At 41.0% G+C, this 25,909-nt stretch overlaps 1 protein-coding gene across 1 annotated transcript in view; it reads left to right on the top strand.

The window, feature by feature from the left end:
• LOC105489692 (zinc finger protein 43) overlaps nucleotides 1-25,909 on the top strand; it is a 58,754-nt gene that overhangs the window by 26,984 nt on the left and 5,861 nt on the right. The window contains 2 exon segments of the mRNA XM_071086626.1: nucleotides 11,431-13,578; nucleotides 13,581-23,329. Coding sequence (XP_070942727.1) covers nucleotides 11,431-13,578; nucleotides 13,581-13,654 — 2,222 coding nt within the window. The 3' untranslated portion in view covers nucleotides 13,655-23,329.

Genomic DNA, 25,909 nt, shown 5'->3' with positions numbered 1-25,909 from the left:
GAGCTTTTTCAGTTTGTGTTGGATAAGCCTCCACCCACCCAGAGTAAGTACACACTAGAACCAGTAAATACTTGTTACCTCCACATTTAGGCATCTCTGTGAAGTCCACTTGAAGATCTTCAAAAGGAGCCGCTCCGTAGGCTTGTATGCCAGGAGGCACAGAGGGGCCTTGCTTTGCATTGTGCTGTCAACAGGTAACGTATTGCTGCGCTACTGTTTTAGCAAGAGCTGGCAAGTGTGAGATGTAGAAATACCGACCTAACAGCTTTTCAAGTGATCCTTCGCCTAAATGGGTAGTTTCACGTACAGCCAGCACAACTGTGGCTCCTAGCAGCTGTGGCAAAGCTATTCTTCTTCATCTGGTAACTTTATCCATCCTTCCTTTATTGTTTGTCCTCCCTCTGCCTGAAGAAAATCTTTTTCTTCTTTAGAGGCACCAAATCAAGCGTTTGAGGGAGTAGTGGGGCTATGACTGGTGCCCGGTAAGGAGTTGATGCTGCTTTTCGTGCCTCTGTGTCTGCTTGGGAGTTTCCTTGGCTCACCGAGGTGGAAACTCACTGGTGTCCCCTGCAGTGCATGACTGCCACCTTTTGGGGTTTCCACACTGCTTCTAATAATTGTAGAATTTCTTATTGATATTTTATGTCCTTTTCCCCAGAATTTAACAGGCCTTTTTCTTTATATAATGCTCCATGTACTTGAAGAGTTAGAAAAGCATATCAGGAGTCCAACACCTCTACACAGTTATGTTCAACAGGGCTGTCGGATACTGGGAGCAAGGTGGCAGGATTTAAAGTGTTACAGACTTCAGTAGTTATGCAGGGGTTTTCACATAACAAGACTTGGTACTTAGTTAATCTAGCATTTGTTAGCCAATGGTGTCCTCTGGTATTCATCAGAGTTACCACCGCATGGGGGGCTTTTATATTTAGGTTTTGTCCAAGGGTTAGCTTTTCCACTTCTTGTGCTAACAGGGCCGTTGCCACCAAGGCTTTTAGACATGGAGGCCAGCCTTTAGAAACCCCATCTAGTTGTTTTGAGAGGTAGGCCACTGGTCTTGGCCAGGGCCCCACAGTTTGAGTTAAAACTCCTACTTCAATTTTTTCCCTTTCTGACACATAGAGCGTGAAGGGCTTTGTCAAATCTGGTAGTTCTAGAGCTGGGGCTGACATAAGTTTTTCTTTTAACTTACAAAAGGCTTGCCATTGTAGAGGCCCCCATTCAAAGGGCTCTCAATCGCCCCCCTTTGTAACCCCATACAACGGTTTGGCTAGCACCGCAAAGTTTGGGAGCCATAATCTGCAAAACCCCACAGCTCCTAAAAATTCTTACTGGCTTTCTGGTTTTAGGTTCCAGTAGACTGCAGATGATCTGCTTTGTTTCTGACCCTAGGCTGCGCTCCCCTTTTCGAATAGTGAATCCCAGGTAGTGTACCTGCTGTCTGCAGATCTGAGCTTTCTTCTAGGACACCTTATACCCACACTCCTCCAGGTGCCGAAGCAGGGCATCCATCCCTTTTGCACACACAACTGCCGTGGACTGTCCTAGCAGAAGGTCATCCACGTACTGGAGCAGGACGCAGCCTAGGTCTTTAGCAGGAAACTTCTGGAGGTCTCGAGCCAACGCCTCCCCAAAGATGGGGGAGTTTTTGAACCCTTGGGGAAGCCGAGTCCAAGTGTACTGAGTGGTGACACCTGACCCCGGATCTTCCCACTGAAAGGCAAATAGCTTTTGGCTCTCAGGAGCTAGTCTGATGCTAAAGAAGGCACCTTTCAAGTCCAGGCAAGTAAACCAGCCGTCCTCAGCTGGCAGCAATCCTAACAGTGTGTAAGGGTTAGGAACTGTTGGGTACAGAGTCACTGTAGCTTGGTTTACCAAGCATAAGTCCTGTTCGAGTCTATATTCTTTGGTCCCTGGTTTGGGGACAGGTAGGAGGGGGTTGTTTCTTGGAGACTGGCAAGGAACTATAATTCCAAAGGCTTTTAAGCGTCTAAGATGAGTCTGTATTCCTTTAAGGGCTTTCCTGGGAACTGAGTACTGCTTTTGTCTGATTGGCTGGGCCCCAGGCTTGACTTCTATGAGTACGGGGCTTAATTGATTGCCAGCCCTGGAGGATTGTCCTCTGCCCATACTCAGGGCCATCGCTTAGCTAGAGTTGGTTTTATTTCCTGACCTGGCTCAGTTAGATAAAGTCTCCGTTCTTCCTCCCCGGGGGACTGTAAGGGCCATGATGACTCCTGTTTCCGGTAACTTCAGCTGTAAAGAACCCTGTTTTGTAAAGCAAATGATGATTCTCAGCTTGCTAAGCAAGTCTCTTCCCAACAAAGGCAAGGGGCAGTCAGGCATATACAGAAATTGATGAGTCACTTTATGTCCTCCCACGGAGCAGGTCCACGGCAGGCAGAAAGCCTGCTTGGCAGAGACTCCTGTTGCTCCAATTATATCAATGGTTAAGGGGGTCACTGGGGTGGTTACTACTGAGTGTTCGGCTCTGGTATTGATCAGAAACTTAATGTCCTTGCCACTTATTTTCATCCTGACCATGGGCTCCTTGGGGACGTTTGAGCCTAGTCCCCTTCAGTCTAGTAGCCCTTCAGCCAGATTGAACAAAGTCCCTTCATCTTTGTCTGAGATCTTTTGCTCTGCATCACCCTGCTTTTCCTTTAGTTGGGGACATTTATGTTTCCAATGTCCTATTTTTTTACAGTAGGCACATTGGTTATGCTGCAGACGTGAGCGATTGGACTGGGCATTCCTCCCAGAACCCCCCTTTCCCTGCCCTTTCGGGAGAATTCCTCTAATTGCCGCTGCCAGCAAATCAGCATTTCATCTGGCCTGGCGTTCGCCCTCCTTGCAGCTGTCTCGGCAGCTTGTTGCATCTCTATTTACAAATACTTGATTAGCTATCTCTAGTAACTACGAGGCATTCATTCCTGCAAACCCAGCCTGTTTTTGCAATTTTCTCTGGATATCTTCTGCGCTCTGACTAACTAAGGCCATGTTAATCATATGCTGATTTTCAGGACTGTCCGGATCGAAAGGAGTGTACATACGATAGGCCTCATACAGTCTTTCACAGAACTGGGCTGGGCTTTCCTCCTTTCCTTGGATGACTTCAGAAACTTTATTTACATTGGTGGCCTTTTGAGCCCCTTTTTTCAGACCTTCAACTAATAACTCTCGGTACCGTCTTAGCCTCTCCATATCTAGTCCTTCATTTGGATCCCATTGAGGGTCCGTTCCTGGCAGCTGAATTCTTAAAGTATTCCTGGGGATTTTAGTAATTGGCTGGGACATGCTCCTCTAGCCATTTAATTCCCGCCTGGAGCACTCATCGCCTTTCATCTGTGCTCCTCTAGCCATTTAGTTGCTGCCTGGAGCACCCTTCACCTTTCATCTGTGTTTCATGAGTAGCTGGTGGCAATCAGCCCAAGTAGGATTATGAGTCTGGATAATTGTTTAATTGATAATCAGTGTAAGATGGAGTGTTATTTTTCCAATTGAGGAGGTCAGCAGAGGTGAAAGGGTGATATACAAAGGCATGCCATTCCACCATGTGTCCGTCCTCATCTATGCCAGTATATCACTGCTCTCGCAGGGGCATTTGGATTCCAGCCTTGGGCCATAAGCGAGCTGCCAAGGGAGGAGTTTCTCCTGCAGCTTCACTTCCCTTCTTGTCTGCTCTGGGTAGTCTGGGGGTTGTGAGCTCAGGAGAACGGGGCCTCTCCGCTTGATAAGTGGGGGGCACTGTTGGTGCCATCTCCTGCCACGAGTCCTTGGGCTCTGGGTCAGACAGAACTTTAGGTGCCGGCTTCCCTCAGTGGGTGGAGCGAGAACGTTCCTTAACTAACTCTCCCTTTGCTACTAGTACTGCTGCTGCCTGTCCCCTTAACCACTGTGGGGGATTTAAAACTAGCTGTAACCAGGAATGTAACCAGGAATCTATATATGGGAATTCATCTGGGTGTCCTGGCTTGCCAGTTACTTTGTGCCATACCTTTGAAACTAGAGACCTGTCTAGGCTTCCTTCTGATGGCCAACCTACATCTAATGCTGGCCAGTCTGTTTCACACAAAGTTCTAAGTTTTCCTGGAGTCATAGTGATTCCATAGTCTCCTTTGAATCCTTTCTTGAAATTCTTTAACATAGTCCCTAATGGGGTGGGCGTACTTTGTGCCTGATCCATGTTTTCTCAAGACAAAATATCATGTTCACACCACACACACACCATAAAACAAAGAACGGGTAAAGAGGGCACACACACACACCTTTACAGTTTGTACCAAACTAAAAGCGAAACCAAAACTAGAGTATCCAGAAATTCAAGCCAAGTCAGAACTAAAACCAAAGTATCGCGCAATTCAAGTCAAGTCAAAACCAGAACAAAAGTGCCAGTGCAGGCACGCTGTGGGTGATCAGGCCATGCTTCCACTCAGATGGAGTGGGCAAGTTCCAAAGACTAGTCTTACCAAGTTTCGGATGTCCGGATTCCAAGTGCCAGTTCCTTCCTGGCATTCAGCCACTGTGTTAATCCTCCACGGGGGCCTGCTATGCACTGCTCTGGCGAGACGTTCCACCGGGGCAATTGCCTACCCGGGAGCACTCTTTGGATCGTGTCACTCAGGCTGGCTGGACCCCCCGCAGGGATGCTCCACAGGGCAGGCCTAAGCCGCCTAAGGGACTTTCTCGGCCATCCATCAGTCACCTTGCTTCCCAGTCAGGGAACCAAGAAATGCAGCAGGATGAGCCACAGACAAAACCCCTCAGACACCGAGTTGTAGAAGGAAGGGCTTGATTCAGCTGGGAGCATCAGGAAGCTACCATCTTAAAATCCAAGCTCCCCGAGTGCACAGTTTCTGTCCCCTTTAAGGGCTCACAACACTAAAGATTTCACATGAAAGGGTCGTGATTGGTTGAGTAATCTAGGGGGTACGTGACAGGTGCTTCATGCACCGGTAGTCAGAGTGAAACAGAACAGGGCAGGGAGTTTCACAGTGCTTTTCCATACAATGTCTGGAATCTATGGATAACATCGGTGGCTAAGTCATGAGTTGATTTTTAACTACTAGGTTTAGGCCAGGCAGGCCCAGGCCTGATTTTGGGTCTGGTTTTGGGTCTGGTGCCTGGTGCCAGGCTGACTGCCTTTGGTTTCACTTCCTTGTTTTTTTTCTTAAAACAGGTACTGAGTATAAAACAATATAAAACAATGTGAGAGGGTCTCTCTCTTCCCTCAGAATCACTGGCCGGGCACAGTGGGTCACACCTGCAATCCTAGCACTTTGAGAGGCTGAGGCAGGCGGATCACAAGGTTGGGAGATGAGACCCTCTTGGCTACAAAAAATTAGCTGAACATGGTGGTGTGTGCCTGTAGTCCCAGCTACTCGGAAGGCTGAAGCAGGAGAATCACTTGAACCTGGGAAGTGGAGGTTGCAGTGAGCCAGATCACTCCACTGCTCTCCAGCCTGGGAGACAGAACAAGACTCCATCTCAAAAAAAAAAAAAAAAAAAAAAATCAATCACCAAATGTCTATCACAATCATATTATATATATGTGTGTGTGTCTGTGTGTGTTTATAAATATGACCCCAGTTTTGGTTAAAGCTTATCTTGTATATATTATTTTTTAGCTAATTTTTTAATGGTGGTTTTATCTTCTCTAAGCAAGTAATCATGGAAATAGTCTATTTTCACCATGTGTTTAATGATGAAAATATATTTTCTTTGTATGAAAGAAACACTTTTGTAATTTGAAGGTAGTTTTTATTTTTATTTATTTATTTTTTTTTTTGAGACGGAGTCTCGCTCTGTCGCCCAGGCTGGAGTGCAGTGGCCGGGTCTCAGCTCACTGCAAGCTCCGCCTCCCGGGTTCACGCCATTCTCCTGCCTCAGCCTCCGGAGTAGCTGGGACTACAGGCGCCCGCCACCTCGCCCGGCTAGTTTTTTGTATTTTTAGTAGAGACGGGGTTTCACCATGTTAGCCAGGATGGTCTCGATCTCCTGACCTCGTGATCCACCCGTCTCGGCCTCCCAAAGTGCTGGGATTACAGGCTTGAGCCACCGCGCCCGGCCTTGAAGGTAGTTTTTGTTTTTTTGTTTTTTTGTTTTTTTTTTTTTTGAGACGGAGTCTCGCTCTGTCGCCCAGGCTGGAGTGCAGTGGCGCGATCTCGGCTCACTGCAAGCTCCGCCTCCCGGGTTCACGCCATTCTCCTGCCTCAGCCTCCCCAGTAGCTGGGACTACAGGCGCCCACAACCGCGCCCGGCTAATTTTTTGTATTTTTAGTAGAGACGGGGTTTCACCGTGGTCTCGATCTCCTGACCTTGTGATCCGCCCGCCTCGGCCTCCCAAAGTGCTGGGATTACAGGCGTGAGCCACCGCGCCCGGCCGAAGGTAGTTTTTAAAAAGGTTTATAATGCTGTATTTTTTTGTTTTTTGTTTTTTGTTTTTTTTAATGTTAGTGTTGTAAAAACATGTAACATAAAATTTACCAACTTAAATCTATTGAAGTGTACACTTCAGACATGGTGGTAACTCACATCTGCAATCCCAGGATTTTGGGAGGCCAAGACAGGTGAATTGATTGAGGCCAAAGTATGAGACTGGTCTGGGCAACACATGGAGATTCCCTATCTACAAATAATTTTTTAAAATAGCTAGGCATGGTGGTGTGCACCCATGGTACAAGCTTTTTGGGAGATTGAGGGGGAGGGATTACATTAGCTTTGAAGTTAGAGTCTACAGTGAGCCATAACTGCACCACTGTACTTCAGCTTGGGTAACAAAGTGAGACCCTGTCTTTTAAAAAAAAAAAAAAAAAAAAACTGTACATTTCAGACATGGTAAATATATACATTGTTATTCAAAAAACTTCTAGAAATTTTACACATGTGAAACTAAATACACATTAAGTAACAAGTGCTCATTTTGCCGTTTTCAGCCCTTGACAAACACCCTTTTACTTGCTGATTTTATGAGTGTGACTACTTAAGATACCTCAGATAAGTTGAGTCATATGGTATCCATAATTTCGTTACTTGCTAATTTCTGGTGACATAATATTCTCAAAATTTATCTTAAAATGAGGCAAGATTTTCTATTTGAAGGCTGAATAATATTACATTGTAGGTATATGTTACATTTTTTGATGTATTTATAAATCAAGGGACATCTAAGTTTCTTCAACCTTTGGCTTTTGTGCATACTGATACAAAAAATATGGATGTTCATATATGTTACTCAGGTCCTGCATTTTCTGTTATGAATATAGATTCATAAATGAGATTTTTTGTATTTGATAATTTTATTTTTAATTCTTTGAGAAACATTTATATATATATATATATATATATATTTTTTTTTTTTTTTTTTGAGACAAAATTTTGCTCTCATTGCCCAGGCTGGAGTCAATGGCGTGATCTCGGTTCACTGCAACCTCTGCCCCCCAGGTTCAAGCGATTCTTCTGCCTCAGCTCTCTGAGTAGCTGGGATTACAGGCATGGGCCACCATGCCTGGCTAATTTTGTATTTTTAGTAGAGATGGAGTTATTCCATGTTGATCAGGCTAGTCTCAAACTTCCGACCTCAGGTGATCTGCTGGCCTCGACCTCCTTGTTTTCCACCAGCAGTCAACATAGGGTTTTTTTTTTTAATTGGTAATTTATTATTATTATTATTATTATTATTATTATTATTTTGAGATAGAGTCTTGCTCTGTCACCTACACTGAAGTGCAGTGATTTGTTCTTGTGTGCCAGGTTCAAACAGTTCTCCTGCCTCAGCCTCAGGAGTAGCTGAGATTACAGGCACCCACCACTATGTCTGGCTAATTTTTGTCTTTTTAGTAGAGATGGGGTTTTGCCATGTTGGCCAGACTGATCTCGAACTGACCTATGGTGATTCACCTGTCTCAACCTCCCAAAGCACTGGGATTAAAGATGTGAGCCACTGTACCTGGCTGGTTTTATTTTTATTGCATCATCAACAGATTTTGTGTTTTTATAAAATTTATAGTAGCCATTCTAAGTGGGTGTGAGGTGATTTTGTTTTTCATTGTGATTTTTATGCATTTCTCTACAAATTGTAATTTTGTGTCTTTTTAAATGCTTCTTCCCATTTGTGTATATTTTTGGTAAAAATTTAGTTCAGTTATTTGTCCATTTCCAAATCAGATTATTCAACTTTATTGTCAGTTTTGTTGTTTATATATTATTAATATTAATACCACATGTGATTTACAAATACTTTCACTCATTTTCTAGGAGGCATTGTCTCTCTATTGAATGTTTTCTTTGATGTACACAAATTTTGAGGTATAGTGTAGTTAAATTTTTCTGTTCTTTGTTGTTCATGCATTTAAGGTTGTATCTAAGAAAATGGTGCCAAGACCAGTGTCGTGTCTTTTTTCCATATTTCTTTTTAGAAGATTTGTTAGTTCCTTTTTTCTGTCTTACGTGTTTTGTTTAAAATGTTTTTATATATACTTCAAGGAAATCATCCAACTTTATTAGTGTTGGTATCAACGTTTCAACATTTTTTGAAGGTATTTTTTTTCTATTGTTTGCTCATGACAACTTTGTAGAAGATCATTTGATCATATACAGAAGGGTTCATTTTAGGGTTCTTTATTCTGTTCTTTCATCTACTTATCTGTCTTTGTGTCAGTACCACATTGTTATTGTAGCTTTTAATATGTTTTGAAATCAGAAAGTATAATGCCTCTTTATTGTTTCATAATTGCTTGGCTATAGTTTTTTGTTTTGTTTTGTTTTGTTTTAAGAAATAGAGCTCTTGCTCTGTCACCCAGGCTGGAGTGCAGTGGCACGATTGTGGCTCACTGAAACATCTGCCTCCCGGGTTCTAGCAATTCGCCTGCCTCAGCCTCCCAAGTAGCTGGGATTGCAGGCACACACTGCCACACCCAGCTAATTTTTTGTATTTTTAGTAGAGACAGGGTATCACCCTGTTACCCAGGCTGGTCTCAAACTCCTGAGCTCAGCAGGCAATCCACCGCCTTGGCCTCCCAAAGTGCTAGGATAACAAACGTAGGCCGGGCGCGGTGGCTCAAGCCTGTAATCCCAGCACTTTGGGAGGCCGAGACGGGCGGATCACAAGGTCAGGAGATCGAGACCAGCCTGGCTAAATACGGTGAAACCCCGTCTCTACTAAAAAATACAAAAAACTAGCCTGGTGAGGTGGCGGGCGCCGGTAGTCCCAGCTACTCAGGAGGCTGAGGCAGGAGAATGGCATAGACCCAGGAGGCGGAGCTTGCAGTGAGCTGAGATGCGGCCACTGCACTCCAGCCTGGGCGACAGAGCGAGACTCCGTCTCAAAAAAAAAAAACAAAAAAAACAAAACAAAAAAAAAGCCACCGTGCCTGGCTTGGCTATAGTTTTTAATCAAATTTTAAAATTGTGAAGAATATTTCTGTGAAAAATTGTACTATTGCATTTTATGTAGATATTATATTGAATTAGTTCACCACTGTAGCTTGTATTGACAACTTTGGAAAAGTTAAATTCTTTGGTCCTTGAGCAAGAATATGTTGAAGAGTGTGTTTTATTTTCATATATTTTTGGATTTGCCAATTTTGCTTTTAATTCCTAGTTTTATGCAATTTTGGTCAAAAACCGCAGTGTATAATTTTGGTCTTCTTAAATTTATTTGTCACTGTTGTTGTTTTGAGACAGGATCTTACTCTTGCCCAGGCTGGAGTACAGTGACATGATTTTGGCTCACTGTAGCCTCAACCTCCTTGGCTCAAGTCAACCTCAGCCCCTCAAGTAGCTGGGTGTACAGACATGCACTACCATCCCTGGCTAATTTTTTTTTTTTTTTTTTTTGAGGCGAAGTCTGGCTGTGTGGCCCAGGCTGGAGTGCAGTGGCGCGATGATCTCGGCTCACTGCATGCTCCACCTCCCGGGTTCACGCCATTCTCCTGCCTCAGCCTCCTGAGTAGCTGGGACTACAGGCTCCTGCCACCACGTCCGGCTAATTTTTTTGTATTTTAGTAGAGACGGGGTTTCACCATGTTAGCCAGGATGGTCTTGATCTCCTGACCTCGTGATCTGCCCGTCTCAGCCTCCCAAAGTGCTGGGATTACAGGCGTGAGCCACCGCGCCCGGCACGTTTTTTATTATTATTTGTAGAGACAGAGTCTCACTGTGTTTCCCTGGCTGGTCTCAAACTTCTGGCCCCAAGTGATCCTCCTACTTTTGTTTCCCAAGTTTTAGGATTAGGGGCATAAGCAACTGCACACAGTTTATCCTAGCAGAATACACAAGGTGCAAAGAAGAATATTGTATGTTCTCTTGCTTTTTTTTTTTTTTTTTTTTTTTTTTTTTTTTTTTTTTTTTTGAGGCAGAGTCTGGCTCTGTCGCCCAGGCTGGAGTGCAGTGGCCGGATCTCAGCTCACTGCAAGCTCCGCCTCCCGGGTTCACGCCATTCTCCTGCCTCAGCCTCCCGAGTAGCTGGGACTACAGGCGCCCGCCACCACGCCCGGCTAGTTTTTTGTATTTTTTAGTAGAGACGGGGTTTCACCGTGTTAGCCAGGATGGTCTTGATCTCCTGACCTAGTGATCCGCCCGTCTCGGCCTCCCAAAGTGCTGGGATTACAGGCTTGAGCCACCGCGCCTGGCCGTTCTCTTGCTTTTTACTGGAAAGGTTTATATGAGTCTGTTAAGTTTACTTTGTCTGTGATATGGTTTGGATGTCCATGTTTCCAAACCTCATGCTGCAATGTAATCTTCAGTGTTGGATGTGGGACCTGGAAAGAGGTATTTTTGTCATGGAGGTGAATTCCTCATGAATGACTTGACACCATCGTCTTGGTAATAAGAAAGTTTACACTCTGTTAATTCAAGAGAGAGCTGGTTCATTGAAAGAACCTGGCTCTTTCACCTCATACCTTCTCTATCTGTTACCATGTGATATTTCCAGTTACTCTTTGCCTTCCACCATAACAGTAAGCTTCCTGAGACCCTCACCAGAAACAGATGCTGGTACACACTTCTTTGTAGTACAGTCTGCCAAATTGTGAGCAAAATAAGCCTTTTTTCTTTATAAATTATCCACTCTCAGGTATTCCCCTATATGCAAAATAATTGGAGTTGGCAATTTACTTCTAAAGGCACTGTGTTATGTTGGAAAGCAGAAAAAACTGTGTTGGGTAAATGTAACCATTATCTTTTCCTTCTTTGTGGCTCTTTGCATTGGGCTCACCTGGGGCACTGCACACACTTATTTATAAATTTTTCGCTGATGCATTTTGATCAGTATGTTTTTGTTACATTTGTATGTCTATAAATAAATTAGGGCCTGTGGCATTTTTCTATGACATCTTGCTCTTATAACTTGTGTGATTTTATATGTTAGGTAAAGTATATTTATCTCTGAGTCTAGCAAGTGGAATAATTTGTTATTTTTATTTTTTTCAGTTATGTGTTCTCATGTTGCCCAAGACTTTTGGCCAGGGCAGCATATAAAACATCCTTTCCAAAAAGTGACGCTGAGAAGATATAAAAACTGTGGACATAAAAATGTACATTTAAAAAAAGACTGTAAAAGTGTGGATGAGTGTAAGGTGCGCAGAGGAGGTTATAATGGATTTAACCAATGTTTGCCAGCTACCCAGAGCAACATATTTCTATTTGACAAAGGTGTGAAAACCTTTCATGAATTTTCAAATTCAAACAGACATAAGATAAGCCATACTGAAAGAAAACTTTTCAAATGCAAAGAATGTGACAAATCATTTTGCATGCTTTCACAGCTAACTCAACATAAAATAATTCATACCAGAGTGAATTTCTGCAAATGTGAAAAATATGGAAAAGCTTTTAACTGGCCTTCAATCATCACTAAATGTAAGAGAATTAATACTGGGGAGAAACCCTATACATGTGAAGAATGTGGCAAAGCCTTTAACTGGTCCTCACACCTTACTACGCATAAAAAAATTTATACTAGATACAAACTCTACAAATGTGAAGAATGTGGCAAAGCTTTTAACAAGTCCTCAATCCTTACTACTCATAAGATAATTCGCACTGGAAAGAAGTTCTACAAATGTAAAGAATGTGCCAAAGCTTTTAACCAATCCTCAAACCTTAGTGAACATAAGAAAATTCATTCTAGGGAGAGACTTTACAAATGTGAAGAATGTGGGAAAGCCTTTAATTGGCCCTCAACTCTTATTAAACATAAGAGAATTCATACTGGAGAGAAACCCTACACATGTGAAGAATGTGGCAAAGCCTTTAACCAGTTCTCAAACCTTACTACACATAAGAGAATCCATACTGCAGAGAAATTCTACAAATGTACAGAATGTGGTGAAGCTTTTAGCCGCTCCTCAAACCTTACTAAACATAAGAAAATTCATACTGAAAAGAAACCCTACAAATGTGAAGAATGTGGCAAAGCTTTTAAGTGGTCCTCAAAGCTTACTGAACATAAGTTAACTCATACAGGAGAGAAACCCTACAAATGTGAAGAATGTGGGAAAGCCTTTAACTGGCCCTCAACCCTTACTAAACATAACAGAATTCATACTGGAGAGAAACCCTACAAATGTGAAGTATGTGGCAAAGCCTTTAACCAGTTCTCAAACCTTACTACACATAAGAGAATTCATACTGCAGAGAAACCCTACAAATGTGAAGAATGTGGCAAAGCTTTTAGCCGGTCCTCAAACCTTAGTAAACATAGGAAAATTCACATTGAAAAGAAACCCTACAAATGTGAAGAATGTGGCAAAGCTTTTAAGTGGTCCTCAAAGCTTACTGAACATAAGATAACTCATAGTGGAGAGAAACCCTACAAATGTGAAGAATGTGGCAAAGCTTTTAACCATTTCTCAATCCTTACCAAACATAAGAGGATTCATACTGGAGAGAAACCCTACAAGTGTGAAGAATGTGGCAAAGCTTTTACCCAATCCTCAAACCTTACTACACATAAGAAAATTCATACTGGAGAGAAATTCTACAAATGCGAAGAATGTGGTAAAGCTTTTACCCAATCTTCAAACCTTACTACACATAAAAAAATTCATACCGGAGGAAAACCCTACAAATGTGAAGAATGTGGTAAAGCTTTTAACCAGTTCTCAACTCTTACTAAACATAAGATAATTCACACTGAGGAGAAACCCTACAAATGTGAAAAATGTGGCAAAGCCTTTAAGTGGTCTTCAACCCTTACTAAACATAAGATAATTCATACTGGAGAGAAACCCTACAAATGTGAAGAATGTGGCAAAGCTTTTAAACTGTCTTCAACCCTTTCTACACATAAGATTATTCATACTGGAGAGAAACCCTACAAATGTGAAAAGTGTGGCAAAGCTTTTAACCGATCCTCAAACCTTATTGAACATAAGAAAATTCATACTGGAAAGCAACCCTACAAATGTGAAGAATGTGGCAAAGCATTTAACTATTCCTCACACCTTAATACACACAAGAGAATTCATACTAAAGAACAACCCTACAAATGTAAAGAATGTGGCAAAGCTTTCAACCAATATTCAAACCTTACTACACATAACAAAATTCATACTGGAGAGAAACTCTACAAACCTGAAGATGTGACAGTGATTTTGACAACACCTCAAACTTTTTAAAACATAAAATTAATTATACTGGTGAGAAATTCTAGAAATGTAAAGAATGTGACAAAGCTTCTACATGGTTGTCACACTTGATTGTAGGTAAGATAATTTATATTGGAGTAAACTTCTACGAGTATGAAGAATGTGGCAGAACTTTTAATTAATGCTCATACCTTATTGCACAGGAAATAATTTTTACTTGGGAAAAGGTGTATACACAAAGAATGTGGAAAAGCCATTAATATCTGCTCATATCTTACTCAACATCAGAGAGTCGGTACTTAATAAAACCATTATAGATGCAAGTAGTGTCAAAAGATCTTTCAGAAAATATAAGCCTTTAAAGTGAAGAAGAGAATTCATTCTGAAGACAAACATTACAAATACAAAGAGGGTTGTAGTATACCATTACGTGTATCACAGATCTTATTGTACACATTTTGTACTAAAGAAAACCCTGAAGCAGTTGCTCAAATATTGTTCAACATCAGAAAATTTATATTGGAAAAACCTGGAAAATGTAATAAATTTGTAAAAACAGTTTTGAAAAACTACAGCTTATAAAACATGAGGGTCTATAGTACTTGGTTGATAGTACAAAGTTTGTTCAACACCAGGGAATTTATATTGCAGAGAAACCCTACAAATGTAATCAGTTTGGAAAAACATTTTTTCAAAAACCACAGCATAGAAAACACCAGAGGGTTCATACTAAAATATATTTTTGCAGATGCAGTAAATATGAAAAAAATGTAATCCTAAATTAAGTTTGTGTAAACATCTGAGAATTCACAGTGGAAATATCTAAGGCATGGACACTTCAGATGTTACACTAAATCAGTGCTAAGTACAGAAAACAACCCAAAATAATACTTGGTGGATAAATTGTATATAACATTAAAGTAGAAAATTTTCAGAGTTATAACTACATTTAAAGTATACTTTTATCTTGAGAAAATTACTGATTTTTGAATTAGTGAATAATGACGTAATTAAACTCTCAAATAACTGTGCTCTTTTTTCATTCCTGCTATATTCACATGTGAAAGCATGTGACCAATTGTTGCTGCATCAAAGATATGAGAGATTCTTTTATTAGGTGGGCATTATTTAAAACATTTTTTTGTGGAACAGTAAGGATACTAAAATATAAGATGTAGCCAGGCATGGTGGCTCACACCTGTAATCCCAGCACTTTGGGAGGCTGCGGCTGGTGGATCACCTGAGGTCAGGAGTTTGAGACCAACCTGACCAACATGGTGAAACCCTGTCTCTACTAAAAATACAAAAATTTACCAGGCACCTATAACCCCAGCTAATTCAAAGGCTGAAGCAGGAGAATCCCTTGAACCTGGAAAGTGGAGGTCTCAGTGAGCCGAAATCATACCTACCATTGCACTCCAACCTGGGCAACAAAAGTCAAACTCCATCTCAAAAAAAGAATGTAAGATTCATGAATTTTCATTCCTGCTATATTCACATGTGAAAGCATGTGATTGAAATTACATTTCAGTAATGAAATTACATTTTCAGTAATTGGAGAGGCACTTTGTGGCTAACTTATAAAAGAGTGATGTAGGAGGTAGGTTTTCAGAGTAATAATCTTCTGCATTATAGTGAGAAAAGTTTTTTATTATAGTTAAAATTGGTTAAATTAGTAGTAAATCATTTTGTTGTAATTTTATGTAATGAAGTATATCTTTTAACATTTTACATGTAAACATAACTTTTTAAAAAATGTGTTAAGACCATTGTGCATTCAATGAAACATGCTTCTAACCTATTCCACCTTACTCAAGGGTGTATGTAAAAGATGGTAACAATATACTATTTGGTAACATAATAGACTAACATTTCTAGTAATCTCCATCAGTGGCTTTCAACTGCAAATAAGTTAAAGAATATTTTTTCTATAGGTTAAATATTCTTGTCTTATTTAAACTTACTGTTCTTAATTTCTGTGGATACATAGTATGATTTTAATTACCTTATTTGTGCTATTCATAATTTTTTTGTTTGGTTGCTTTTTGGTTTTTTTTTTGGAGACAGAGTCTCACTCTGTCACCCAGGCTGGAGTACAGTGGCACGATCTTGGCTCACTGCAACCTCCACTTCCCCGGTTCAAGTGATTCTCCTACCTCTGCCTCCCAAATAGTTGGGATTACAGGCATCCGCCACCACACCAGGCTAATTTTTGTATTTTAGTAGAGATGGGGTTTCACCATGTTGACCAGGATGGTCTTGATCTTCTGACCTCGTGATCTGCCTGCCTCGCCCTCCCAGAGTGCTGGGACCACAGGCATGAGCCACTGTGCCCAGCCAAATGTGTATATATTTATGCAATATATGACATGTTTTGATACAGGCATATAATATGTATTAGTCACATCAGGATAAATAAAGTATCCATTACCTTCAGCATTTATCATTTGCATTACAAGCCAATTCTACACTTTTCATTATTTTAATGTACAATTAAATTGTTATTGACTACAGGGTCATTTTAATTATAAAAATTATATAGAGTGTAAATAAAATCCATACATTTCTGAGTCATGAATAAACATTGTTATATATTTTTCCTTGAATATGTGGCTGCTCTGCCTGAAACACAGAGTTTTAGTTTTGGCCTACGTAGAGTTAAATATATACATACATCACTCTAAAGATAAACCTTAGGTGTAAGAAAATTATGGAGTAAGTAACTGTTCTTGTGAGTATGAGTTTGTACCTATTTTAGGAAGAAAAAAATCAATATTGAAGCAAGACAAGTAATTTTAATAACGTGACTAATTTACTAGAAAACTAAAAACCTCAAAAATGCTGAAAGGCAATCTATACTGTCTGCTTTCTATTGAATTCATTACTGTAGGATTTTATGGCTTATGGTTCAGAATCTCCCCATGCAAACTTTTTTTTTTTTTTTAACTTGCTTGGTACTCATGCTAAACCCATAACTTTCTTTTTTATTATTTTTTCTTTTATAGTTTATGAGGTATTCATTATGTAAGCCCACCAGGGATTATAAGAATGATTTTTATGAAATTTAGTTATGCACACAAAATTTTTAGGTGGAATTCCACAATTAGTGTTTTAAGTTATATTTAGTTAGGACATTCGATTTTGTTTATTTAATTGGAGACTTCTATATAAACCTACTTTAGTTATTCATTTCACTTTCTATAATTGACATACGTAAATTTATTGAGCTAATAATAGGTAAATACTAGGGAGGCTTTATATGTTCTGAAGTTTTTTTGTTCTGTTTTGTTTTGAAACAGAATCTCGCTCTGTCGCCCAGGCTGGAGTGCAGTGGCGTGATCTTGGCTCACTGCAACCTCTACCTCCCAGGTTCAAGCAGTTCTCCTGCCTCAGCCTCCTGAGTAGCTGGGACTATAGGCACACACCATCACGCCCAGTTAATTTTCCTTTTTGTATTTTTAGTAGAGAAAAGGTTTCACTGTATTAGGATGGTCTCCATCTCCTGACGTGTGATGTGCCCGCCTCAGCCTCTCAAAGTGTTAGGATTACAGGCGTGAGCCACTGCACCTGGCCTTTTGAGGATGTTTCTATACATAAATGTAGCAAACAAGCATGACAGTGCTTGCTGTGTAACAGATTGTCCATAATAAGCCAAAAATATTTTTGCTGGAGTTAGTTTGTAACTTCAAGTCAGAGATAGAAAATACCAGTGATGAAATAATATTGATTATTCATGTGGAGGGGACATTTTCCCCGTCTTTAGTAAAAATACAAAAATTAGCTGATCGTGGTGGTATGTGTCCGTAATCCCAGCTACTCGGGAGGCTGAAGCAGGAGAATCGCTTGAACCTGGGAGGCAGAAGTTGCAGTGAGCCGAGATCATGCCATTGCATTCCACAGAGTGAGACTCCGTCTCAAAACAAAAAACTGGTTTTGTAAGCATCCTCAAAGAAATCTACACCTGTTTCCCAAATACTTGCAATTCAAAATTAAATTTCACAATCTTTTCACAAGAGTGGGTAGACAGCTTTTTTCTTCGAAGTGAGACCTGTACTATAAGGTCTTGATTCTAGCAGATCTGGCAGGTCTGCCTACAAACCTGCATGCAGGGCTGTGTGAGTGGCCGCTAGGGCACACTGGTGGGCTGAGAAGGGCCATGGAGACATTTATGATCACCAGATACCTTCAAAGGTGCATTATCCAAATGCTAGGCTTCACTTCCTAATGAGTTCTAGCAGACTAGTGTTTCCACCAGTCCCTGACCCATGTCTTTTGAATCTCCCTTGCCCAGGGTCCTCACAGCTGTCCACTATGTATGTCTCAGTCTTTGCCAATAGAGGCCACCTAAAATGAGAGCAGAATAGACCTCAGAAAAAGCACTACTGTAAGTATTTCAAAGAAAACCAGCTAATTCAGATTTTCACCAAGGCTTGTCTATTGCAGCTTACTGTTCCTGAGAATGCTTTCTAAGCAGCAATAGATTTGAGAATGTTATTAGCTACTACTGTTTGTTTTCCTTCTAAGGTCCCACATTAACCAAAACCAAAATGAAACCAAAAATCTTCAAGTGTATAGCTTTTGTATATATGCCTAGCTGGCTAGCAGTAAAATTTGCACATTATATTGAATCTTGAATGATCTTCAGTGCTTACCAAGATGGCTCTTGGCATCAAACCCCAAAGGCTTTTTTTTTTTTTTTTTTTTTTTGCTCTTCCGTTCTTTTTCCAACGTCAAAACATTGACGTTAAAATACATCAAACTACAGAGGGGAAAAAAAACCTTAAGTCTTCTAAAAATAATTATTTCATTTAGAAATCTGATGGAGGGTTGGCAGGGGGTCACCAGAATTCAAAAGAGATTGAGTTTAATCCTCCAGCCCAGCCGTCCACATTTAGAAGTGACAACATTCATGAACTAAGTCAATATAATTTGCGCAGATCTTACCCAACAAACACTAAACTGCAAAAACAAACACTTGCATTTAGACTTATTTTTCTGAGATAGAGTCTTGCTTTGTCGCCAGGCTGGAATGCAGTGGCACGATCTAGGTTCACTGCAACCTCTGCCTCCCAGGTTCAAGCGATTCTTCTGCCTCAGCCTCCTGGGCAGCTGGGACTACAGGCGCATGCCACCACACTCAGCTAATTTTTTGTATTTTTAGTAGAGACGGGGTTTCACCATGTTGGCCAGGATGGTCTCAATTTCTTGACCTCGTGATCCGCCCACCTCAGCCTCCCAAAGTGCTGAGATTACAGGCGTGAGCCTCCGTGCCTGGCCTGCATTTAAACTTTTCTAAAATGTCAAATTAGCATATTCTTTCCTCAGTGTAAAGTTTTTAAAAGCTTTAATCTGCCTTTATTAATTACCCTTTCAAAAATATATTTAAATGCTAGGAAAAGTTAACTTTATTCTCTACTCACAAATTTCTTTTTACAGATAAATGTGGTTATATACATTGTTTAAAAACACTTTTCTACTAATGACACTTCATGTGTAGATCTACACAAATGCTGTTTTTATTCTGGGAATAAGAAGAGCTGTGCCAAGAACTAATGGAAGGATAAAAATATCTTTGCGGTTGGGTGTGGTGGCTCACGCCGGTAATCCCAGCACTTTGGGAAGTTGAGGCTGGCGGATCATGAGGTCAAGAGATCGAGACCATCTTGGCCAACATGGTGAAACCCCGTCTCTACTAAAAATATAAAAATTAGCTGGGTGTGGTGGTGCACACCTGTAGTCTCAGCTGCTCTGGAGGCTCAGGGAGGAGAATCGCTTGAACCCTGGAGGCTGATGTTGCAGTGAGCAGAGATCGCCTCACTGCACTCCAGACTGGTGACAGAGTGAGACTCAGTCTCAAAAAAAATTTTTTTTTTTTTTGCAATTTTTCCCTACTTGCTCAGCCATTTTTTGTTTGTCTGTTTGGGGTCTGGTGTTTGTTCTTTTCCCTCCATTTTGTTTTTTTTGAGACAGTGCACTGGTAGAAATTGGCACTGATGGGCCAGGCGTGGTGGCTCATATCTGTAACAGCACTTTGGGAGGCCAAGGCAGGCAGATAACTTGAAGTCAAGAGTTTGAGACCAACCTGACCAACATAGTGAAACCCTGCCTCTACTGAAAATACAAAAACTAGCTGGGCGTGGTGGCATGTGCCTGTAATCCCAGTTACTCAGGAAGCTGAGGCAGGAGAATCCCTTGAACCCAGGAGGTGGAGATTGCAGTGGCTGAGATTGCGCCACTGCACTCCAGCCTTGGTGACAGAGTGAGACTCCATCTCAAAAAAAAGAAAGAAAAAAGAAACTAGCACTTATGGTTGGCTAACCTTTACTCTTCTTTGGAGCAGTGGAGAATTTTTAGCCCCCTGTTGAGGCAAATGTTGAAAAGTCTGACCTTGTTCTCAGGTGCTCCAACTTCTTATTTACAGTGGACCTGCCATGCCTGTGAAAGCCCATGGGCCAGGACATAAGGTAGACTTTACTGCAAAGCACAGGGCGCACTTCATTCCTCACCCTTATGCTTGTGCAGAATGTGCTTGCAGCACCTGGAGAACAGGATGGTCCACACGATCCGGAAGAAGTGCTTAACAACAGATGCGGTGCTGTGAAGATTAAGTCCAGGGTCAGAAACTAGAACCAGTAGGCCAAGCAGATGACACCCTCTAAAAGAAGGGCCTAGGCTAGGCTGCTGGCCACCGAGGCTGGGTTGAAATGCTGGGACACGTTGGAGATGAAGTCCAAGAACATCCAAAAGCTCTTCCTAGACGCTCCACAATGTCTGTAGAAACACATCTACTCCCAACACAAACCTCTTCATGAGCCAGGTCAAGATCTTTTGAGCAGCAGATACTACCTTTTCACAACAGGCTATGGATGCTCCAGCAAAAGGTGTTGACTATGCTAGTGTGGCTGTTCTCAGTTCCCGAGTGACCCCATGTTTCCTGCGCTCCTGAGGCCAACAGCTCAAGCAGCAGCAGTAGCAGCAGCAGGCGAGGCCAGCTCAGGCCTGGCACGTGAGGTCTGCCTGAGGTGCATGTGCCCGTGCCAGCAGGGGGGATGTGATGTCATGGTGCAGGGCGAGGGCTGCACACAAGGCTGGGTTGTCATGGGCTCAGCAGGAGCAGCACTGAAATGATCGAGGGCTGCACACCACACCTTTGTCCACTACTGCTGCCACCACCTATAATTTGTAGGTAAACACCTTTTAGGAGGCACATGTAATCATTTAGAAAGATAAAAATTCCCTCCTGCTACTTTTTTTTCTCCTTTTCACATGCCAGACTTTTAGCTAACATCTACAAACCTATTAGGTGGCAGCCATATAAATTTTACTTTAATTAGAATGCTTTCAAAATTACTAAATGAGTTATTTAAGTATAAAATAAAAACTACTGTATCAACAAAAGAAAATCAAGCTCATATTACAATTAAAGTGAAGAAAGTTGATGGGCTGCATATATTGATTGGTAAAAGTTTGATACCAAAAGTTTCGCAGGCAATAGAATATCCTGATTACCCAGAGCAGGTAGAGCAGGTAGTCAGATAGTGATGAGTGGGGTAGGGTAGAGGCTCTGGGAATGTGCCCCAGGAATGTCAGGTGATTATCTGGTGGTCATCTCAGGATTGATAAGTGATCTCAGCTGGTGACAAGTAGGGGCACCCTCCTAACAAATAGAAAACATTTTGAGCTCTTGGGCAACGACTTAATAAAATCTCACAAATTTGGCAAGACCATCCAAGCATGGACAGTGAGAGGCAAAATAGTGGAGTTTAACCGATATATGCCTTTCTCTGGAGGTGCTCAACTGGTAAAGAAAAATATCTCCAATAGAGAAAGCATAGAACCTCAGAACACTCATGAAGCATGCAGACGACTTCCCTACTGCTGGCAAGTACCACACGAGTAACAGTGAGGTATTAATCATGCCCAAAGGGACCTGGGGAGGAGTCCATAAAACTAGAAAATAGGTGAATGTGTAAGAACCTGGAGCCAAGGGCCAGGTAGGGCACTTGATCTCTAAGTCACCCGTTTGGTCCCTTTCCAAAGGTACTTTGCTTTCTTTCAATAAAGTCCAACTTTTGCTTCAAATTTGCTTTTTGTCTCTTGGCTAGATACTTTCTTTTGAGAAGACAAAAACCAGAAACACTGCCAACCTGTGCGGACTGCCATTGGTAACACAGTGAGAAATGATTTATATTTTATTGCTGGTAATGTATTAGTTATTAACTTCTCCATAATAAATAGAATTTCACATGTAAGAGTCTAATTATTATATGAAGCTTTTCATGTTTTCAGAAATAATTGTCAATTTTTCTCCAAGAATTAACAATTAATGGTCATCAACATTGCTGTGTTTATATCTCCTAAAATTATTAGATGTGAATAAATTTTTATAAACAAAATATTCTGGGGTGGAATGTTTTATCTTTTGCAGCTCATGCATCAACATATCCCAAAAGAACCGTGAATTTGGGAACTGCAAGAACTGAGGCCAGATTTGTTTACCATGGAAAATTTGGAGTGTTTTCCATTGCTGACTCCATCATCCTTTAACCTTCTGTTGAAGGACCAGTGAGAACCTGTTAATTTCTTTCTTTTTTCTTTTTTCTTTTTTTTTCTTTTTTTTGAGACAGATTCTCACTCTGCTGCCCAGGCTGGAGTGCTGTTGCATGATCTCGGCTCACTGTAACCTCCACTTCCTGGGTTCAAGCAATTCTCCTGCCTCAGCTTCCCAAGCAGCTGGGAACAGGTGCATGCCACCATGCCCAGTTAATTTTTGTGTTTTTAGTAGAGATGGGGTTTCACCATATTGGCCAGGCTGGCCTCAAACTCCTGACCTTGTGATCCACCCGCCACGGCCTCCCGAAATGCTAGGATTATAGATGTTAGCCACCGTGCCTGGTCAGAATCTGTTGATTTCAAGCTGCAAAAGCCTTATTATTTTAGGGTTAGCATTAAAAATGAGGAATGGGCAATTTTCTTGTATTCTTTGTATGTAATTAAGCGATAGTAAATAGATACTGAAACAAAGCAAAATGTTTTTTTTTTTTTTTTTTTTTTTTTGAGACGGAGTCTTGCTCTGTCACCCAGGCTGGAGTGCAGTGGCCGGATCTCAGCTCACTGCAAGCTCCACCTCCCGGGTTCACGCCATTCTCCTGCCTCAGCCTCCCAAGTAGCTGGGACTACAGACGCCCGCCACCTCGCCCGGCTAGTTTTTTTGTATTTTTAGTAGAGACGGGGTTTCACCGTGTTAGCCAGGATGGTCTCGATCTCCTGACCTCGTGATCCGCCCGTCTCGGCCTCCCAAAGTGCTGGGATTACAGGCTTGAGCCACCGCGCCCGGCCAAAGCGAAATGTTAATGGTGACTATTTGGAGCACCTGCTCTATTTTCTCTGGATTCCCTGATATTTCTGAAATTTTTTAAGATAGTTTTGATCAGTGATTAGTACTACCTTGCCAGAAATGTGCTCAGTTAAGAGATAAGTAAATGAGTTGGCTAAAAGCACAATTACTAAGTAGTGAGGTCACAGCTGGATCATTACTGATTCCATTTTCTCTCTTCAGATATTTTCAAGGCTTCATACTGTGTTACAATGTAACACTAAGAACATATAATTTGAAAACAACTTGTTTTTCATTTGTTTCTAGAAGTTATACTTCAATATTGGAGCAAGGTACAACAATTTGAAGGACATTATTAGCCAATTTAATCTGAATTTGGCTAGAAACACCTACAAAGTTCTAGGTATGGGTCCAATTGATATGCAAATTTAGATTGCAAACATGTACAAACAAAGAAGATAGCAACTGTTTAGATCAAATAAGAGTTTAACTGGATTTGAACCCTGTTAAAAGCCATAAAGGTCTTTCTTTTTCTTTCTTTTCTTTTCTTTTTTTTTTTTTTTTTGAGACAGAGTCTTGATCTGTTGCCAGGCTGGAGTGCAATGGCGCGATCTCTGCTCACTGCAACCTCTCCTGCCTCAGCCTCTCGAGTAGCTGGGATTGCAAGCACGTGCCACCATGCCCAGCTAATTTTTGTATTTTTAGTAGACATGGGGTTTCACCATGTTGACCAGAATGGTCTCGATCTCCTGACCTCATGATCCGCCCGTCTCAGCCTCCCAAAGTGCTGGAATTACAGGTGTGAGCCACCATGCCTGGCAAAGGCCTTTCTATGATATAAAAATTTGTGAATATACAGATGACTTTTTGCAGAATCCTAACAATGATCCGTTAATTGAAATATTACATTTTGAAATTTGAGTAAGCTAACAATAACTTAAATAAACAAGGATTCTAGCTTAAGTAATAAAATATCGGGGAAGTAATCTTAAAAATTATTAACTACAAAAACTAAAGCAAAGGTAATTATTCTATAGATATTATCGTGTATCCTACTTAATAGAATATTTCTATTTGTATATTTCTTCAATTTGAAAACTTTAAAAGATGTCTACACTAAAAAAGCCAGAATAATATCCAGATTTTCTATCCAAAGCTTTTTTGAAGACTTCAAAGATGGGTTGTGTGTTTTCATTTATGTAGCAAAGAAGGAATGAAAAAACAAATTACAAAAAGTAGAACATTTAAAATAATATTAAAATGTTAAAAAGAATTAGAAAACTTTTCAAAATTAATTTGAGCTTTGCCTGCCTGAGGCCACACCTTACCTATTGAAATCAATATTTTCTGTGTGTTCGTGTATGTATGACTAAGTTCTTATAGTCTTAGGAAATTTTTGAAATTGCATCAAGAAAAATTGAAAATTATAGGCTTGGAGACTTTAATTCAGCTTAACAAATATTTACTATATCTGCATAATGTTCATAGCAATATATTCCAGGATTATATTTTCATCAAAATATAAAAAAATTTTAAGTTGATTTTTTACAGATTAGATTTTGGTTTAGAAATATTAGGTTTAGGCCGGGCGCGGTGGCTCAAGCCTGTAATCCCAGCACTTTGGGAGGCCGAGGCGGGCGGATCACGAGGTCAGGAGATCGAGACCATCCTGGCTGACACGGTGAAACCCCGTCTCTACTAAAAAATACAAAAAAAACTAGCCGGGCGAGGTGGCGGGCGCCTGTAGTCCCAGGTACTGGGGAGGCTGAGGCAGGAGAATTGCGTGAACCCGGGAGGCGGAGCCTGCAGTGAGCTGAGATCCGGCCACTGCACTCCAGCCTGGGCGGGAGAGCGAGACTCCGTCTCAAAAAAAAAAAAAAAAAAAAAAAAAAAGAAATATTAGGTTTAGGCTGGGTGCGTTGACTTACGCCTGTAATCCCAGCACTTTGGGAGGCTGAGGTGGGCAGATCATGAAGTGGAGACCATCCTGGCTAACAAGATGAAACCCCATCTCTACTAAAAATACAAAAATTAGCCGGGCGTGGTGGCAGGTGCCTGTAGTCCCAGCTACTCAGGAGGCTGAGGCAGGAGAATGGCGTGAACCCAGGAGGCGGAGCTTGCAATGAGCTGAGATTGCACCACTGCACTCCAGCCTGGCCAACAGAGTGAGAGTCCGTCTCAAAAAAAAAAAAAAAAAAAAAAAAAAACAGAGAGAAAGAAATATTAGGTTTAATACTCTAGGTAAAGATACCTGAAATACTGTAAAACTCAGTGAATAAACATTTTCATTGCCTTCTACTGTGTTCATAGACTTTATAATAAGAGATGTCCCAAATAATATTTGTGGAAATAGACCTAAATGTATTATGTTAGTAAATATTGGTATTATGCTAAGGATAAATAATTTTTTTTTCAAGACGGAGTCTTGCTTTGTTGCCCCGGCTGGAGTCCAGTGGCACGATCTCAGCTCTGCCTCCTGGGTTCAAGCGATTCTCCTGCCTCAGTCTCATGGGTAACTGAGATTACAGGCTTATGCCCCCACGCCCAGATAATTTTTGTATTTTTAGTAGAGATGGGGTTTCCTGATGTTGGCCAGGCTGGTCTCGAACTCCTGACCTCAGGTGATTTGCCTACCTCAGCCTCCCAAAGTGCTGGGATTACAGATGTGAGCCACCTCTCCTAGCCGAATTACAAATTTTTGTAAACAATATGATGAAACTAATCCCTAATCTCTACTTTTTAGGTACAGAAACTAGCAGACATATAAAGTAATTTTTATTTGTTCCCCTCCTTATTAGTCCTTTCAGTTGATGGTAAAAGCTGTATTTTCTTTTTTTCTAATTGGCTTGCATGTGAAATCAGGTTTTTCATTGAGAAGCTTATTTTCCTGAGATTTTGTTATACTTGGTTTTAGAGCATCCAGTTTCACAGCATCTGTTATTTTGGGGACCCTCAATTTATTAATTGTTGAGATTTATCCTTG

Source organism: Macaca nemestrina, chromosome 20 (assembly GCF_043159975.1).
Source record: "Macaca nemestrina isolate mMacNem1 chromosome 20, mMacNem.hap1, whole genome shotgun sequence".
Classification (NCBI taxonomy): domain Eukaryota; kingdom Metazoa; phylum Chordata; class Mammalia; order Primates; family Cercopithecidae; genus Macaca; species Macaca nemestrina.
This window is presented reverse-complemented; position numbering and strand designations above follow the sequence as displayed.